Here is an 18,271-nt window from a genome sequence, read left to right as displayed (position 1 = left end):
GTATTTGCTACTCTTCTTTAAAAAGAGGGATTCAGGTCCAAGGCAAGAGAAAAGTTTTTAATAAACTTTTATTTTATATTCAAGATAAAGCATATACACAATTCAATGTGGAAATAAATTACTAGAAATACTTTGGAAACTTTTCCATTTCCCTCTCAAACTCACTTTTTTTTAAGCTCATAAGTCTTTTTATTTGATTTTAAGACACATGGCAACTATAATACTAAGAAAGAACTACAGTTTTGTACAGAAACATAGAGCCTTGTCTTGACTATAAGGTTTAGTTGGTGTTTTAGTAACAACAAAAAAGCACACAAGACACAAACGCTCTTCAACAGGTTTACTCAAACAGCTTCGCTCAAGAAGAAAAAGGCACAGATTTAAAGGGATGACAATAATCATTAAGAATGAAGTAAATGGAGACTCAGTCAAAAGATGATATTTTATGAATTGTCAAGAGAAAAGCAAGTCTTTCAAATTATCTGTCTTCATTAAAATGAATTTTTAAATTAAATTGTATAAACATATGATATAAAGTTGGTACTTTAGGAAGCGTCTTTGTATATTTTTTATGTACAAATCTTTGTATACAATTTCGATGTTCCTTATATATTCCCTATATAGCAAACCGAGCCAGGACCTCCCAACTGCATGCCTCAAGTCCCTGTGGAGCACTCTGGCAGCTGGATGGCCCTACTTGCTTTCTGACAAAATAGCTGGAAAGGAGGAGGGACCAATTAAATGTAGTCATCTTCAACTGGCTCTCCATTGACATCACAATAGTGGATAAAAATTGCCACTACTCGCTGAAATACACCCTTCTTCATCTGACGCATCTCTGAAATTTCCTCTCCTATTGTTTCCATACAGATGTCTGCAGACAGCTGTCCTTTCCTTCTAGGAGCATAGATAGTGCCTTTGAAATTAGAAATAAAAGGAGAGATACATATGATAATCAGAATCATTTGGAAAATCACTGATAAGCTGGTCCATAGGATATTCCCATATACTGCATTATAATGTAACTGATGCATGAATAGCTCAAGGAATGGGTCACCACCAGTTTGTTCTTATGTTTGATGCCTAAGACAGCATACATGCTTAAAGTCTCAAGGTAAAAATACCGCAACAAAGGCAAGTCAGACACATGCACATGTAGTTCATAAAATCCATTTCCTTATATTTTTTAAAAACCTTTGGTTAACAATAAATATTCAAGTATGCTACCACTTAGAGAAACTACATTCAAAAACTTCTCCCCAAATTTCTACACCTAAATTGTAAGTTTCCACACAATAAGCAGCTCATAACTAGCAGGAGAATAATACAATTGGAGCAATTTTGAAACAATATAGTTGAAGAGTTATTTAATAAATAATAAGATTATAAATATTTAGGTAATAGAAAAATCTTGTAGGAAAATCTGTCTAAAGGAATCCTTTCTACCAGCCTTTATATATCCCTAGTAAGTCCACTGAACATCTATTGTACAAATAAAGAACTGTTTTGAAGTGAGTAAATAAAAAATATTTATATGGGAAACCATTTAACACTGCACTGCTCCTAACTCACAAAAAGATATTAAGTATGTAATACAGTAGGCTATACTTAAACTAGAGAATAGATGTCAAGTCAGGTCATAATTACTTTCTTCATCGTCTTCAAAGTCGTATCGAGCGAAGCTGTTGGGCTCTGCAGCTCGTAATGACCTCAGCCAAGGGAAGTCAGAAATCATGGAATATGGAGCTCCATCCACAACACCTAAAAGACAAATGTAACATTGCTAACTGGTGTGGAAGTGCTGACAGAGCCAAATTCTGCAGTATTTTGTAAGCAGAATGTAAAATATAAAATAAAGAGAGTGAGTCAGGTGTCCTCAAATCATTTCCAGCTATCAAACTATAGTAATTTGTAATTTTTGTTTACATTTTATGTTTCACCACTGGTTCTGATTGTCCTAGAAATAGTAAAGACTCACACAGGCAAAGCAATATTCATCTGGCTCCACTTCTTGCAGGTATTGAAATCATCCATATTTTGAAGAACTGTAAGACCCCCATTCATATCTTCCCTAAGGCATGTCCGGTCATCTAGTTAATACCTATTTAACTTTCTTTTTTTAAAAAGTATAATTCTCTACATTTGGGTTACTGCTTGCTGTAAGCCCAAACCAGTTTGACTAATTGATTGATGGATCATTCATTCATTCATGAATGAGAAAGGGCCATGTTTTGTTTCGCAGGCTGGTCTTGAACTCTTGGGCTCAAGTGATCCTCCCACCTCAGCCTCCTGAGTCGCTGGGATTAGAGGTAAGCTCCTGCACAGGCTATTTAACTTCCTAAACATTTGTAAATACTCACCTTCTAAAGTATAGATTTCTCTCCCCCAGGGGTACTTGGGGTATTTCTTTAAGTCTTCTTCATTTCGAGTGGCTTCAGGGAAGAATTCATATTTAATGAGCTCTCTGGAAGTAACAGGAAAAATTAAGCAAAAATTACAAAACTGGAAATAATTAGAGTGTCGGGTAGGAAGGAACCATCAAAACTGTTTCAGACACAGATTCTACCGAACATCTCAAACAAAACATTAAATACCTAACAGAAGTAGGATACACTCAAACTAGAGAATCCAAGTGTAGTCAGGTCAAAACTACTTTCTTCACTATCTTCAAAATCATATCGGGGAAAGAAAGTCACTTTCTAAGCATATGTCTTCTACACAAAAGGTGCTTAATGCAACATTTATATAACAAATATATAAAAGTCAAATTTTCTGATGATATAAAACATCATAGTCTTAAGATCTTCTTCAAGTTGATCTCTTTTTCATGCCTCAAGGCTAAATAATGTTACAAGTACATGGTACATGTGCAATTTGTTCTTGTAATTTTTATCTGAGTTTTAAAGATCATAAATATATACATATGCTTTTTAGTTTTAAGTCCTCATTTCCCTCAGTTTCTCACTTATGTTAACTTCAGGATAAGCTTGTTTGAAAAGCTTAGATGGAATCATTTAAAATAAAGAAAAACTGGGATTTGCTTCTGGGTGTCCCTGCTATAAGAAATGACTCAAAAGGCCTTTAAAGGCCACAGAGTTACTTACTGATTGATGTTTGCTATAGTGTCCATCCAGCTGCGAATGCGCACCTTATTCCGGACATTGGGAGGGTTACTGAATTCATGGATAATACAGATGTGATAGGGGTAGGGACCACTAAATAGCTTCTGCTCCAAAGTTAGAGTGTCCACCTGTGGAAGACATCATAAAGAGATGTCTTCAACAAAGAGAACGCCTTAGAAATCTCTCTCCTAGAGCTTGAACAATCTTTCCATGGACCTTCAGTTTTGAAATCTCTGGCTGATTTGAAAATCAAATAGTCACATTCAGACCTGAAAACAGTTTGTCATGCTGGGAATAATTTTGCAAACTCTTCTGTCTAGGGAACTTGGCAATTTATATCTCACTGTTATATTTAAATACCTACTAAACCAGAGAATCCTGATTGAGATAAATGATGTCAGTGAACTCAGAATCCACTTCTGGGTATGTCCTTTATTAAGTATTGACTGCATTATAGAACTGTGAATGTGTAGTAACATATACCCTATTCAAATGAGACTGCTGCCCAGTCTTTAAGAGAGAATGCATTTTCTTGTCTTCTAGGAGCCTTTGATAACATTTTTTCTCATGGCATGCCCTCCCCCATCTCTAGTTATGAAATCTCACTTGGCCATCTGAGTGGCATATGTGTTTGTCTCCTTTTTGGGAAGGCAAACTCCTTGGGGGGAGGATCATGTGTTGTGTATTTTTTTGCACCCAGCATATTGTAAGTTTTGAGACACTTGACAATATGATGAACTGACTCTTTTGAGGCCAGGCTTACACACTGATTAAAAAGAGGCATTTAAAATTTCCTTTAAACCCTCTTTTGGCATTAAGCATAGAACCTTATATACAATATACTCTTAATAATGATAATGACACTAATAGTAGTTATATGATGGCTTACTATATACCAGCACCTGTTTGAGAGTTTCACATGTATTAAATATCACAATAATCCTGGGTATATCGTTATTATTCTAATTTTACAGATGAAGAAACTAAGACATAGAAGTCAAATAATCTGCTACAGGTCAGACAGCCAGAAATTTAATCAGGCAGTCTGAACCAGAGACTGTGCTCTTAAACCACAGGTAACTTTTAATAAGTATAAAAACCTGTTGAATAACAACTCCCTGTATCATACATAACCTGTAAAAACTAAAATATCATTACTGTAGGTTGGGCAAGTGAATGAATGCCAAATCCAAAAGGCTAAAGACTAAAAAGAAAAAGAAAAAGAAAAACACCACAATATGTGTATCATTGGAAAGGAGCAAAGCTCGTTACCTGCTGCATTGGGCGTAGGTATATGATGCGGTTTCTCTCGGGTGGCATTCTTAGTATCTGGTCTAGTACCTGATCCATGTTCAGTTTCTTGCACTGTGCATAGTCAAATCGGTTTACAATTGGTGCATTTTCTACTTTTAAATGTTTTAGTACCCTGCACCTGGTAGCTACAAAATGAAAACAATGGTAAGCTCTATACATATCATCTTTGGAGAGATGGCCTAATTTTTGTTAGCACAAAATACTGCAGTAACAAACATCTTTAACAGATGTCAAATAATATCATAGAGTACAAATGGCAGTTAACAAAAAAATCTGAAAATGTGGTTCTGTTCAATTCAAAAGAAGGTAGAAGGGGCATTAAAGTGCCTTTTTCTAAGATTTTACTGTTAAGAAAACCAAGTCTCAGAAAATGACTTGCCCAGACAGAAACTGTTTAGGAAATATTTATTTAAAAAATGAATAACTATTATACATTTTTATAGTCAATAGTCAGGCCTGAAATATTCACCTATGCTACCTTACATTCACTCTCAGGAATGAGCAGAGTTGGATTTTAATTCCTGTCACAAATGCAAAAGCAGAACCTTGAAAAAAAAGACCCAGAAACACATTTGGATACTTTGGTCTAAAGCTATTCAGTCCAATCTAGTAGCCATGTGGTTAGTGGTTATCATAATACTGAACAGTGTAGACACAGAACATTAAAGTTCTATTGAAATGCTGGTCTAAAACATGGTTAGTTTTTCTGTTTGACATTTAAAACATGAAGTCAAAAAAAGTAATTTTGATATAATAAACACATTTAACTGAACTAGTATACCAACTTCAGAAAAATATTTCCTTCTCTTTTTTTAATCTCAAATTTCAACCTGGTCCAATTTTCACTGTAGATTTCAACCAGGTCCAACTTGAGAGAGAAGATCAAATGGAAAAGATTATAAAACCACAGGCTCATTTGTCTGATCTTTTTAACATTTCACAGACATCTTCTTTAACATCCTTGACCCAAATGTCATCATCGTCTTGCACAATCTAATGGAACTAACTTGACATTTAAACACTGAGAGAGACTCCCGCCTCTCACGTTCATTTTCTCCTTTTGTGACTTGGTGGAAAGAAGGGGAACTGGTGTTGAGGACAGCAACAGAGGAAAGGAGAGTGCTAGATGACAGTAAGGATCCAGTGGTTCTTAGCTATAAAATCAGACATGGCTAAGGTCAGTTCTAATCTCATTTAATCATCTCCTCTGTCATTAACTTAGCCACTACCTACAGACTAAGCTAAGATCCTCTCACCACGATAAGCTGAGCCAAACAATTTGGTTTAAAGGGGAGAAGGTTGGGCCTGAAGCCGTGTGATCCATCATTAGGTTAGAGAAGGTATGGGAGGAATCATCGAAGTAAAAAGAAGAAAACTAGTCAGATTCTCGGAGAGCTCAGAGAAAGGAATGGAATGAGATGCCAACTGGCAGAGTCTGAAGATTGAGTTTTACATTCTCAGAGCTCAAAGGGTGTAGGTACTGATAGAATGAAAGTTCTTCCAGTGCTGCTGTAAGGCTAGGGTGAGTACCCCTACTGTTACAATCTCTGAGCTTTTGAAGAGCCTGTGTTCTCTATTGTAGAAGGAAACTCCAATAGGAAATAGTAATTTAAGATGTTTTAGGACCAAAGACCACATTGGCTGGGACAGAGAAAAGTACTACTTCTTCAGAGTAAACAATAGAGCCTGGGGTCCCCAAGGTCTGAACTTTTGTAGAATTCAGAGGAGAAGTAGTGCCTGAATCTCAGTTTCATCTCTCCTTTCTTGGGTTCTCCTCAGTTTATGACAATATGTTTGGTAAATACCTTTTAATGGGATTTCTTGTTTACTACTAATATGGTAGGAGATATAAAACAAAACAAAATAGACCTCTTAACATTTTTTGGCAATACAGGTTGACTAACCTTTATCTGAAATGCTTGGGACCAGAAGTGTTTTAGATTTCAGATTTTTCTTCAAATTTTGGAGTATTTGCATTATATACTTACCCTAATCAAAAAAATCTGAAATCTGAAATGCTGCTCCAATGAACATTTCCTTTGAGCATCATGTTAGTGCTCAAAAAGTTTTGAATTTTTAAGCACTTGGGCTTTCTGATTTTTAGATTAGAGATGCTCAACGTGTACTAACATAATACAAATTAACATCACTAGGCATTACTAGAGGTCAGACCCTGTACTGTGTGTGTGGGTGTGTGCATATGTCATGTATATATATACATATACAGGCATTTCTCATTTTATTGCACTTTATTGTGCTTCGCAGACACTGCACTGTTTACACAAGGTCTATGGCAACCATGAATTGAGCATCTACTGGTGCCATTTTTTTAGTAAGCATGTGCTCCCTTTGAGTCTTTGTGTTACATTTTAATAATTCTTGCAGTATTTCAAACTTTTTCATTATTATTTTATCCATTATGGTGGTCTGTGATCAATGATCTCTGGTGTTACTATTTTAATTGTGGGGTGCCACAAACTGCACCAATATAAGTGAACTTAATAAATGTTGTGTGTGTCCTGACTGCTCTCCCAACAGGCTGTTCCCTTGTCTCTCTCCCTTTCCTCAGGTCTCCCTACTCCCTGAGATATAATGATGCTGAAATTAGGCCAGTTAATAACTCTACAATGGCCTCTAAGTGTTCAAGTAAAAGGAAGAGTCACAAATCTCACTTTATTTATTTACTTATTTATTTTTTTGAGACGGAGTCTTGCTCTGTCGCCCAGGCTGGAGTGCAGCTGTGCAGTCTCGGCTCACTGCAAGCCCCGCCTACCGGGTTCATGCCATTCTCCTGCCTCAGCCTCCTGAGTAGCTGGGACTACAGGCACCCGCCACCATGCCCGGCTAATTTTTTTGTATTTTTAGTGAGATGGGGTTTCACCGTGTTAGCCAGGATGGTCTCGATCTCCTGACCTCGTGATCCGCCTGCCTCAGCCTCCCAAAGTGCTGGGATTACAGGCGTGAAGCACTGCGCCCGGCCACAAATCTCACTTTAAATAAAAATATAGCAATGATTAAGCTTGGTGAGGAAGTCACGTTGAAAGCTGAGATAGGTCAAAAGCCAGGTCTCTTGCGCCAGTTAGCCAAGTTGTGAACACCAAGGAAGGGTTCTCAAAAGAAATTAAAAGTGCTATTCCAGTGAACCCACAAATGATAAGAAAGCAAAACAGCCTTACTGCTGATACGGAGAAAGTCTGAGTGGTCTAGACAAATCAAACCAGCCACAACATTCCCTAAGCCAAAGCCTAACCCAGGGCAAGGCCCTCAACATTCAGGCAAGACTCTCCACCAGCAAAAAGATTATGACTCGCTAAAGGTTCAGGTGATTGTGCACATCTTCGAATAATAAAATGTTTTTATTTTATTTTATTTTATTTTGAGATAGAGTCTTGCTTGTTGCTCAGGCTGGAGTGCAGTGGGGCGATCTTGGCTCACTGCAACCTCCGCCTCCTGTGTTCAAGTGATTCTCCTGCCTCAGCCTCCCAAGTAGCTGGGATTACAGGCATGAGCCACCACGCCTGGCTAATTTTTGTATTTTTAGTAGAGACGGAGTTTTGCCATGTTGGCCAGGCTGGTCTCGAACTCCTGGTCTCAGGTGATCCACCTGCCACAGCCTCCCAAAGTGCTGGGATTACAGGCATGAGCCACCGTGCCTGGCCAATGAAGTGTTTTTAAATTAAGGCACGTAAATTTTTTTTAAAAATACGATGCTACTTCACATATAATAGACTATAGTATAAACGTAACTTTTATATGTGCTGGAAAATAAAAAAATTCTTATGATTCGCTTTGTGATATTCGTTTTATTATGGTGGTCTAGAACCAAACCTGCAGTGTCTCTGAGGTGTGCCTGTATACACACACATACACAAACATTTAACATTTAAATCCATCACTGCATTTAACTTTCACAAATGCTTTATGAGTTAAGCATAATTATGCACAGCTTACGGATTGAAAAAAATGAAGACAGAAAATTATATAACTTGCCCAAGGCAAGTAAATAAGTCAGATCTTCATAATTTTACATGGATGGATATCTAAAATATAATTTTGAATAAAAAAGGTAAAATTAATAGATCAATTATAGGATACACTATGTAACTAAAATTTTAAGAAAGCACAAAAACTAATGCCCTATGTTTGACACATATATAAAGAAAGACATAAAAGGTGCACTGGAAAGATATATATTTAATATATTTAATACACGAGTGTAGATGGTGGTAGCAGATGAGATTAACAATGAGGGACACGAGACTAAAAAGAAAAAGGGGCTTGGATTAATGATAATGTGCCACGAAGTAAAGATACAATTAATCATCTCAATCAAATATAGAGCAGTTATACACTTGAGGCCCAATCGGCGCTTCCCTCAAAAACCATGCCCAAGTCACACAGCTAGTAAATGACCAAGCCAGCAATCAAGCTGAGGTCTATCTGACTCTAAAGCCTATGCAGGCTGTTATTTACTCTGCCAGATCAGGCAGTAATCATCTTTTGGAGACAGGCTATTTTAAAAGATGAACTAAGTTTCTATATATGATGCTCAGAAATACTATGGAGTAGTAATTTGAGAACTAGAACAAAGGCGGAACTAAAGATAACCCAACACAATATTTCCTTTAAGAAAATAAGACAGTAATGATATTACAGTATTCATGAGTTCCTAATTCTTTTAACTCATTCATGATACTCTTGTATAATATGGGCCCAAATACATACCATGGATGAACATCATCTTTGGACAGTCTTTTAGCACTAGATCTGTGATTCCACAATTGGTCATAGTGACTCCAACAAGATTCTTGGATTTTAATACAAGAACCTACAAGGAGAAAAATTAGAAACTATATAAAGATACAAACTTTAGTTTGTGTGCATTATTTAGGAATTGGGCTAGACTGTGATAAAGGTAAGTGAGGGTTTTTTCTCTACCTGCACGTGGTCATCCTCGATCACAGGATCACTTGTACTGGTGGATTTATCTGCTGTCCGCTTCCGTTTCATGGCGTGACGTGGCTTTGTTTTGGCTACTTCTAAAAAAGGCAAAAAAAAAAAAAAAAAGAAAATCCAAATTTTAGCCTTGCTTTCTTTCCCTCAAGCACATTCAATCACATATGTATGAACACCATCAAGGCAATTCCCAAATCTACAATTTGGTTCCCAATGGAATACAGTTACATTGGTATTTCCAATGGATTGTTTCAAAACAGGATCACCCTCCATTACTTCAAACATATCTACATCAAATATAACAACCCTTCTCATGCCTAGGTCATCCTAATAATCTAATAAACATTCCTACTTCTAGGCTCTCTGACTCATCCCATCCTAAATACTATTGGTGAATTGAACTCCTATCTTTCCTACTAAAAAACTTTTAAATTATTGACTGCAGCTTAGTGAATGTTTCAGTGCTTGACATTTGGAGCTGTGCTTCAGCTCTGTCCATTCTCCATATCATACTCTAGTCATCTCCCACTGCCAATGTCTCTGAAGTCATCAATTGCTCTAGCTCCTTCTGCCCAGAACACCTTTTCTGACCTTACTTTTTGAAATACGATCCATCTATGAAAGGTCCAACTCAAGCACTTAGTTTTAACAAAGCACCCTGGATCCCCAAACATTACATACTGTCCTATAGTTCCTTTTATACTTGTTTTGTTGGTCCATTTACATAAAAGCTCGTTAAAGGCAACAACACTCTCTTAATTCATCTTTGTTTCAATGTAGTCACTAGCAAAGGGATAAAATGAACGTTTATTGAATGAACTGGCACTCAACACTTACAGAATGAATGAATGCATCACAGGTAAAACAGAATAACAAATATTTACTGAGCGCTTACTGTGTGTCAGGCACTGTTCTAAGGGTTTTACTCGTATTAACTCATTTAATCCTTACAATAGCTCTGAGATGGATTTATTGTTCTCCCTGTTTTACATATCAGGAAACTGAAGCAGGGGATGGTACAAGAACTTGCCACAGTGTTAAATGGGAACCAGGAGTCAAACCCAGGAAATCTAGCACCAGTCACTAAGCTAGAAAACCTGCAATCTTTCATCTGTCAAACCCTGGTTAATCATGCCCTATTTACTAGTATTGTTCTGAAGCAATACACTTCGAAATAAGCAAATATTGCCCTTATTTAATTTAAAAACAAGTGCTAATAGCTAAAACTTAAGCACATATCTATTCTAAGAAAATACATTAGTCATTGTCCTTGTTTTTGATACTTAATTGTATTGTAGCAGAGCATATATTGAATACAACTGACTTTCATGAATTAAATCACCACCATACTGCGTTTTTAGATAGTACTGCTAGTTATAAACATTCTACTTGGTAATTCTGTACTATCAGTAATTCTATAATCTCAAACATGAAAGATCACAAAAAAAGACAAGGAAATTGAACAAAGACTGCAAATTCCCAAAGGCTTGGGCTTAGATGGGAACTTCAGAGATTTAGTCTAAGTGATTTTTTTACACACCAAATCCTTTCTCCACCATTTGAAGTCTTTGTGAAATTCTACTCTGTAAAACAATTCAAAGCAGCTGCTTTGGTTGAAGGCAGAAAAGGAGCCCAAGAGCTCTACCCATCAAATTTCCTCCAAGGACCTTGAAACTAGGCAAAATTCTGGAGTTCCAACAAAACATGAAGACTATTGACCACACAACACAATGTAGGCCTTCTCCCACGGTATCCTGAAGGAACTTCATCCAAAATCAAATAATCTTCATTGACATGGAACCTTCTAAAGCCAGCACATTTCACCTGATAGCCAAAATTCACAATCCTTTTAAAACCTCATTAATAAGTCCTGGTTCCCTCTCCCAGTACCACAAAAATGAAAATGAACAAACAAAAAACAAGCCTGTTTCCACTACTACATGACGGTGTTCTAATAAAGATCTTCTCTCAGTAAACTCCTTTTATGATCTGATTTTCAAGTATCTCACCTTCCTGGATTGCTCTCTCCCTTCCCCTTTATCAGAGCATGGGGTTCAAAATTAGGTAAAGTTTCCTGCTCTCCAGGGTACCCAAACTGGTAGTTTACATTTTCTAAGAAAAGTTATAAAATGAAGTCACACTTTATACATGTATGAGCTTGAAAAACAAACATTTCTGATGCATGAGGAAAAAAGTTTGTGTGTTTGTTGTTATTCTCTTATGCCTCTCTCCCTGTTTAGACAATTAATTTTGTTTAGGAACATTTTTTAGTAATTCAAAACATCCACTAGTATCAACAATACCTCATATGATGGTTTCTATACTTATTATGTTCATAGTTATTATCTAAGCCCCATTCCATGTGTAAGACATGGTGCTAAAGGATAGAAATATACTGGTGAAAAAGCAGAGACTGTCCTTGTCCTCATGGAGCTCATAGTCTACTGGAAAGGAAGACAGTACAACAAGAAATTACAACAGAGTGTGGTTCACATTAATGCTGAAGATGCTACAGAAACAGAGAAAGGCAGATCAATCCAGTCTTGGGGTGTCAGGGAAAGTGTTTAATATTTATAGCAACTAATCTTAAATGTTATTCTTTGACAATCCAATTATTTATTTCTCTAATATTTATAAATTGTTATACAGTGAGGATTAAAAGCAACTTACAGGTATTTATTCCCAAAATATAAATTCACTAAACAATTATATTAGCTTCTAAAATGGCTTTAACACTCCACAGGACCATAAATTAAAAACCAAAGAACTCAAATATTATGTTTTTTGAACTGATTTTTAAAAATCTTTAACATTCAAGTTTCTTCCTTTATTAGTTTGGATTTTTCTCTTTAAAAAACATGCAGGATTAAAAATAATTTGGGCCGGGCGCGGTGGCTCATGCCTGTAATGCCAGCACTTTGGGAGGCCGAGGCGGGTGGATCACCTGACGTCAGGAGTTTGAGACCAGCTTGACCAACATGGCAAAACCCCGTCTCTACTAAAAATACAAAAATTAGCTGGGCATGGTGATAGGCGCCTGTAGTCCCAGCTACTCGGGAGGCTAAGGCAGCAGAATGGCATCAACCCAGGAGGCAGAGCTTGCAGTGAGCCGAGATCGCGCCACTGCACTCCAGCCTGGGCAACAAAGCAAGACTCCATCTCAAAAAAAAATTAGCTAGATATGGTGGCAGGCGCTTGTAATCCCAGCTACTGGGGAGGCTGAGGCAGGAGAATCACTTGAACCCGGGAGGCGGAGGCTGAAGTGAGCCGAGATGGCGCCATTGCACTCCAGCCTGGCTGACACAGCAAGACTTCGTCTCAAAAAATAAAATAAAAAAAAAATAATAATAATAATTATAATTTGTAAGCTACCCAAATAACTTCTTGTTTTTTTTCCAAAAGGGACTTTAATAATATTAAAATCAGTACTTTGATATCTCCCCCCAAAAAATACTATTGAAAGTAAACAGACATTTTTATAAATCTAAAATACATTAGCAAATAATTTACCTACTATGACCACATTACAGACATTAGAAGTCTTCTCAAATTGAAAAAAATCACATAATAAATGCGATAAAAAGCACTACATAAATGATATTTTCTTTATTTTAAATCCAGAGAATGATTTAACTTAAGAAAAAGTTCTAGACATGAAAAAAGTCAGAATAAAATAGTTAAGGGATAAGCAGAACACAAGGCAAAAAATAACATCAAAACTTCAATGGCTAATATGAAGTCTCTGTATTAAAAACAACAAAAAACGGTAAAATTTTATCAAGAGACATAAGTAAAACAACAAACATAACAGTCCCTAAACAGGAAGACAGTGCTGTTAAAATGACAATTGTGTTTCAGTTATCAATTGAATGCAATTTCAAACAAAAACCAAGCTTAGTTTTTGGAACTTGATAAAAATATTACAAAGCACATCTATAAAAATAAATGGCAAATGCATGGCTAGTCAAGGAAATTTTGAAAAAGAATAATGAAAGAAGACAGAACACTGGAACAGAATAGAATGACCAGAGATCAACCTAAGTATGTCATAGAATTTAGTAGATGATAAAAGAGCATTTCAAAATAATAGCACGAGAATGGACATCCATAACTAATATTGAAATAAGTTGGTGATAGTTTGGAATAAAAAAATAAAATTAGTTCCCACATATTGAAATAAAATTCCAGCTGAACTAAGGAACTAAACTGAAATCAATGAATAAAGGAATAAGAAGATGGGCACATTTATCTGAACCAAGTGTAGGAAAGGCCCTTCGCAGCATAAAAATGAACTCATAAAGGAAAACATGCATATCTGACTTTGCAAGTACGAAAAACCACGCAACAAAAGGTGTCATAGGAGGCAGATACTGTTTAATGGGCACAGAGTTTCAGTTTAGGATGATGAAAAAGTTCAGATGGTTGGTGGTGACAGCTGCCTAACAAGATGAATGTATTTAGTGCCACTGAATTATACACTGTACACTGAATGGTAAAGTTATATTTTACCACCAATTAAAAAAAAGATATTATCAAACATTTACAATTTAAGCTGGGAAAAGTATTTTCACCATATGGCAGAACCACTGTTTGCAAAGCATAAAAAAGTCTTCAAGTAAAACTCATATATTTCAATGAGTTTATGCAACTATGGTAACTAGCACATAACTAATTAAGGTCTCAAATGTATCTCATGAAAGCTTACACATACATGTTTTGAGTATTTTCACCAAAATAATTCTCAGCCAAACCATTTACTTACCTCCTTATCTCCTGGCAAACCTTACTTGAAGCAAAACTAGATTTCTGAAAAAATTACTAAGTACTGCAGAGACAGAGAGAGGGGTATACCCAGCAAGCTGCACTGAGATGTGTTCCCCCAGCCCCAGCAATGTCACAAGTCCTTGCCTTTTGGCTAAGGTTTAAAACTTTCCTAAGTTAAGACTTCTCTTAAGTGTGTAATGGCAGCAGAGTTCATCTACTGGGGCTTAGGTGTCAGTCAGTGTTATATTTAGGGTAAACATACACAGTGACATTTTCCTTAAAAGCTGAACTATTTGAGTTTTCCAGGTTGGACATTTTATAAACTGTTTTACACCCCCACCCACCAAACCATTGCTGAAATTAGTTCAAAATCTGCATGACCCACAAAACCCCAAAATAGAATTTAATTTGCCAAACTGGCTTTTTGTAAGAAAACTCATGAAACAAGTTCCTGCCTTTCTGCAACCCTACCCTGTAGTTGCTAATCCTAGGAGCATTGTCATACCTGACTCAGATACCAGCAGTACATGGGACAGTCTGCTCCTGGCCCTGGTTAGGGGCCTCCGAGGGTAGTCTTCATTAGACTGCACGTCACAACTCTCAGGCTGGGAGCTCCCCCTCCTGTCCTCACCTGTAGCCCCAGAGCCACTCCCATTAGTCCTCTCATCATGTGCTGGGCCTGAAGACCCCCCTTGTGGCAGAGTCCTAAAGGAAAAGGCGGATCTCGTACCATCCGGGCCATTCACAACACAGGCTCGGCTGGTTGAAGGACGTTCCTCATCAGAACACCTGCTAGTTCTCCTTTGAGATTCCTGGGGCCTGTGACAGCAGCATCTGGGGCAGACAGAACTCTCTGCATCTCCCTCCTCCATGGCCTCAGAGTCCTCTGACCCACCGGGGGAGCAGGTACACTGCCTGGACACATCCACTTCTGTAGGGCTAGGCTCGGAAGAGCCGCCGCTGTTCACCGTCCTTACAAAGTCGGGGCTTTGAGAAGCAGTGCTGTGTGAGCTGGAGTTTCCCACTGTGCTGGCGGTGGTGCTGCTGCAGCTGGGATAAACATCCTTGTTTTTTTTCTTTTCAGGAATATCCCTAGCTGCTTTCATATCGGCTTTGATCTGCTCACTGGTGACCTGACAGCCTTTCTCACAGCTGCTTTCCTCGAGGGGAAACTGCTTCGACTGGCCCATCTGATGGGAGTTGTACCTCTTTCGAAGTGGAGTCTTGCCTTTTCCACTTACTGCTTATAGAAAAAGAAGAACGGCCCGAGGAAAAGAAAAGATTTCAGTATAAATTCTGGACAAAACGCAAGAGTAAATTTGGAACAGGAAATAATGTATACTAAACACTAATTTTCCTAAAGTATAACTGTGATCACATCACTGAGCTGCTATAAAATTCTCTATGGCTTCCTAGTGTATACCTGGTTTATACTCCTTAGCTATATCTTCAAACCTCACTATGATCTGATTCCAAACCATCTTTCCGTGTTGTACCCTCCATATTATACATTGTACATTCCAGCTCCAGCTTTTCTCTCAAAATACCCCTGCTTTACTACCTCAGGGCCTTTGTTCTCACCAATTTGTCAGCCCTGGTCCTCCCTGGTCCTCTACTCCATCTCTTCTGCACCCCGACCCCAAAGCAACTGTAGTTGTAGTATGTGCCCTGTAATATTACTACCTATTGTTTTTGACATGACTCTTCAACTAGACTAGAACTTCTGTAAAGACAGACCATGACTTACTCATCTCTGTATCCCTCACAGTGCCTAACACAGTACCTGGGGCACAGTAAGGCTCAATGAAGATATAAAGGAATAAACAGGTTTTGTCTGGCCAACAGAGGATTTAGTTGCTAAATTTAGAAACTGCACTGTCTGGGAAGGTAGGTTAGTCAGCTGGTCATATTACTTTTCCTAAATTTCAGTTTCCATAAAACCTTCTTTCAACCACAGTATAAAGTTATCTGAATTTCTTAAAAGAAATAAAAATGGAATAATGAGTCGATGATTAGCAAATTATTTCAAGTCCAAAGAACTAAACTTTCCAGATAATAGTACTACATAAATGTTTCAGGGTCAGTGTTAAATGTGTTTTGAACATTCGAAAATATTAAGGAGTAAGAGTACCCAAGGAAAAATGACTGGACAATTTGCAAAAAAATCCATCTTTTGCTAAAAGTGGTAAGCACATGGTTGTGAGAAACCAAAGGGAAGGAAAGACAAGGAAGAAGTATGAACTTCAAAGTTAAGAGAGAAGTACAGTTTCTTGGTGAGGCACTGCAGAGGGTTGTTGCCTAGATTTAAAGGGATGTGGGGGATTATAAAAATATACTTTAGGACTCCTTCCAGCACCAAACTAGCCACCAATATTCATTAAGCACAACTGGACAGATTATCAACTGCGGAATGGTTGCTTTTCATTGCTCTGGATGACTCAGTAGTCATCCCTTACATGAGGCACAGGCTTCTCGCTCACTAATCTCTGACACCCTGATGCCACAACTGAAGCCTCCACTGTAGACTTATAATCCTTACTTCTCTTCTTCCCTGAGCCCTCATTCCACAACACTGTTGTGTTGTATTGCCTACAAGACCACCACCCAGATTTCCCTGTTACTTGGGCAAGTGCATTTCTTGCTTCCTGTCACATTCCATAATATATGTTAACTGCACCCAAGTTGTCATATTAAGGCCAAGTGTGTCAGTTCTGATAGTGACTCTCATTAACAGTTCAGAGAAAGACAATTTCTCACCTGACAATTCCCTGGACTGCACTGACTCTCCAGTTTTTTCTTCACGTTCAGAGTAACGCCGAGTACCGTTCTTAGGAATCCAGACTTCTTGGAGTTCTAGACTATCTTCTTCATCATCACTCTCTGAATCATGAACAGTAATTGGGGTTGGTTTTACTACACGCTGAAGACCACTGGGTCCTTAAAAAAAAAAGCACAGGCCTAACAGTTACTTTTTGCGCAAGAAAGGATCTAATGCAAAGTACTGTTTCCAGGGATCTGGAATCAATAGAGATGCTTTGTGGCTCTATACAGCCTCCCATGGCACACATTTTAACTGATAATGCACTTGGAAAAGATACTGTGAAAGCAACTTAACTCTAAACCATTATGTCAACATTAAGTATGATTAATATGCCAACCAACTTGATGCATTTCTAAAGGCAAATTAAAATAGAAAATGATAAAGCATCCCCTTGCAGGACCTTCACTATTTCAAAGAGTAGCATAAAATCATCCTAAAAATAATCTAAATAACAGTGATAATAATTTTAAAACTAAGCTACATATTTTCTCAATTTTTCAAACATATGAGCCAAGGCTAAGTAAATGAAGATGAACTCAGAAACATATGGGACTGGTAAATAAGACTCCATATTCTTTGAGTATAGATCTATCTCATTAGATGTAGCAGATACATTTTTGAAGGCTAGATGCATATTACATTTTGGTTGAATATGTGTATTTATGTAAAAAATGTTTTATCTGCTTGGCATTATAGCTTTTAAACCTAGCTCTTATAACCTAATTCTCTCTGACAAGTGACTAATATTAGCTCCATCAATAAATGTATGCTCCAAGGAACCTAGCTTTTTTCCTGTCACATTGTACAACGCCTGACACAGAGTAGGCACTCAATAAATATTTGTTGAATGAGTGACTGCATCTGTAACACACTTAAAACAGGGTAGCATATTTTTGATTCAAAGACAAGGTAGCATTCTAACAGGCAGGGAATGAGAAAACTTCAGTTTTCTCAATTTCAATTCTGTCCCTTGATTATTGGCTGAGTGGTGTTGAGCACATCATTTAAACTTTTGAAAGAAAATTAATTTCCCCATCTATAAAATGAAAGGCTATGCGAGTTAATCTTTAAGGGCCTAAGACTCTATATCCTGTCTTAAGTCAGCCAATGGCAAACAGAGGCTAGGTTTTGGTCTGTTTACTAAATCAGGTCAACTTCTCAACTGCTCCTCCTCTCTAACTGAATTGAGGAGAGGGCAATAGCAGAATATTTAATCAGGTCTTTTATTTTCCCATCAACAATTTGAGTGCTTTCTTTTTCTACACATACATGGACAAACACATGCACACGTGGC

General features: G+C 37.4%; 1 protein-coding gene across 6 annotated transcripts in view; it reads right to left on the bottom strand.

Annotated features, from left to right (window-relative positions):
- Positions 1–326: 326 nt before the first annotated feature.
- Positions 327–18,271, bottom strand: part of FBXO38 (F-box protein 38) — a 77,552-nt gene continuing 59,607 nt past the window's right edge. For 4 of the 6 annotated variants that reach the window (XM_058440004.1, XM_058440006.1, XM_058440005.1 and 1 more), the window contains 9 exons: positions 16,914–17,093; positions 14,662–15,396; positions 9,375–9,475; positions 9,162–9,264; positions 4,395–4,561; positions 3,105–3,250; positions 2,361–2,464; positions 1,648–1,761; positions 327–916 (listed from right to left, as the gene is read on the bottom strand). In XM_058440004.1, coding sequence (XP_058295987.1) covers positions 738–916; positions 1,648–1,761; positions 2,361–2,464; positions 3,105–3,250; positions 4,395–4,561; positions 9,162–9,264; positions 9,375–9,475; positions 14,662–15,396; positions 16,914–17,093 — 1,829 coding nt within the window. In that variant the 3' untranslated portion in view covers positions 327–737. The remainder of the gene's footprint in view (positions 917–1,647; positions 1,762–2,360; positions 2,465–3,104; positions 3,251–4,394; positions 4,562–9,161; positions 9,265–9,374; positions 9,476–14,661; positions 15,397–16,913; positions 17,094–18,271) is intronic. The other 2 variants (XM_032158297.2, XM_032158299.2) reach the window with 2 other exon arrangements.

The sequence above is a fragment of the Hylobates moloch genome, unplaced genomic scaffold, assembly GCF_009828535.3.
Source record: "Hylobates moloch isolate HMO894 unplaced genomic scaffold, HMol_V3 SCAFFOLD_6, whole genome shotgun sequence".
NCBI lineage: Eukaryota > Metazoa > Chordata > Mammalia > Primates > Hylobatidae > Hylobates > Hylobates moloch.
This window is presented reverse-complemented; position numbering and strand designations above follow the sequence as displayed.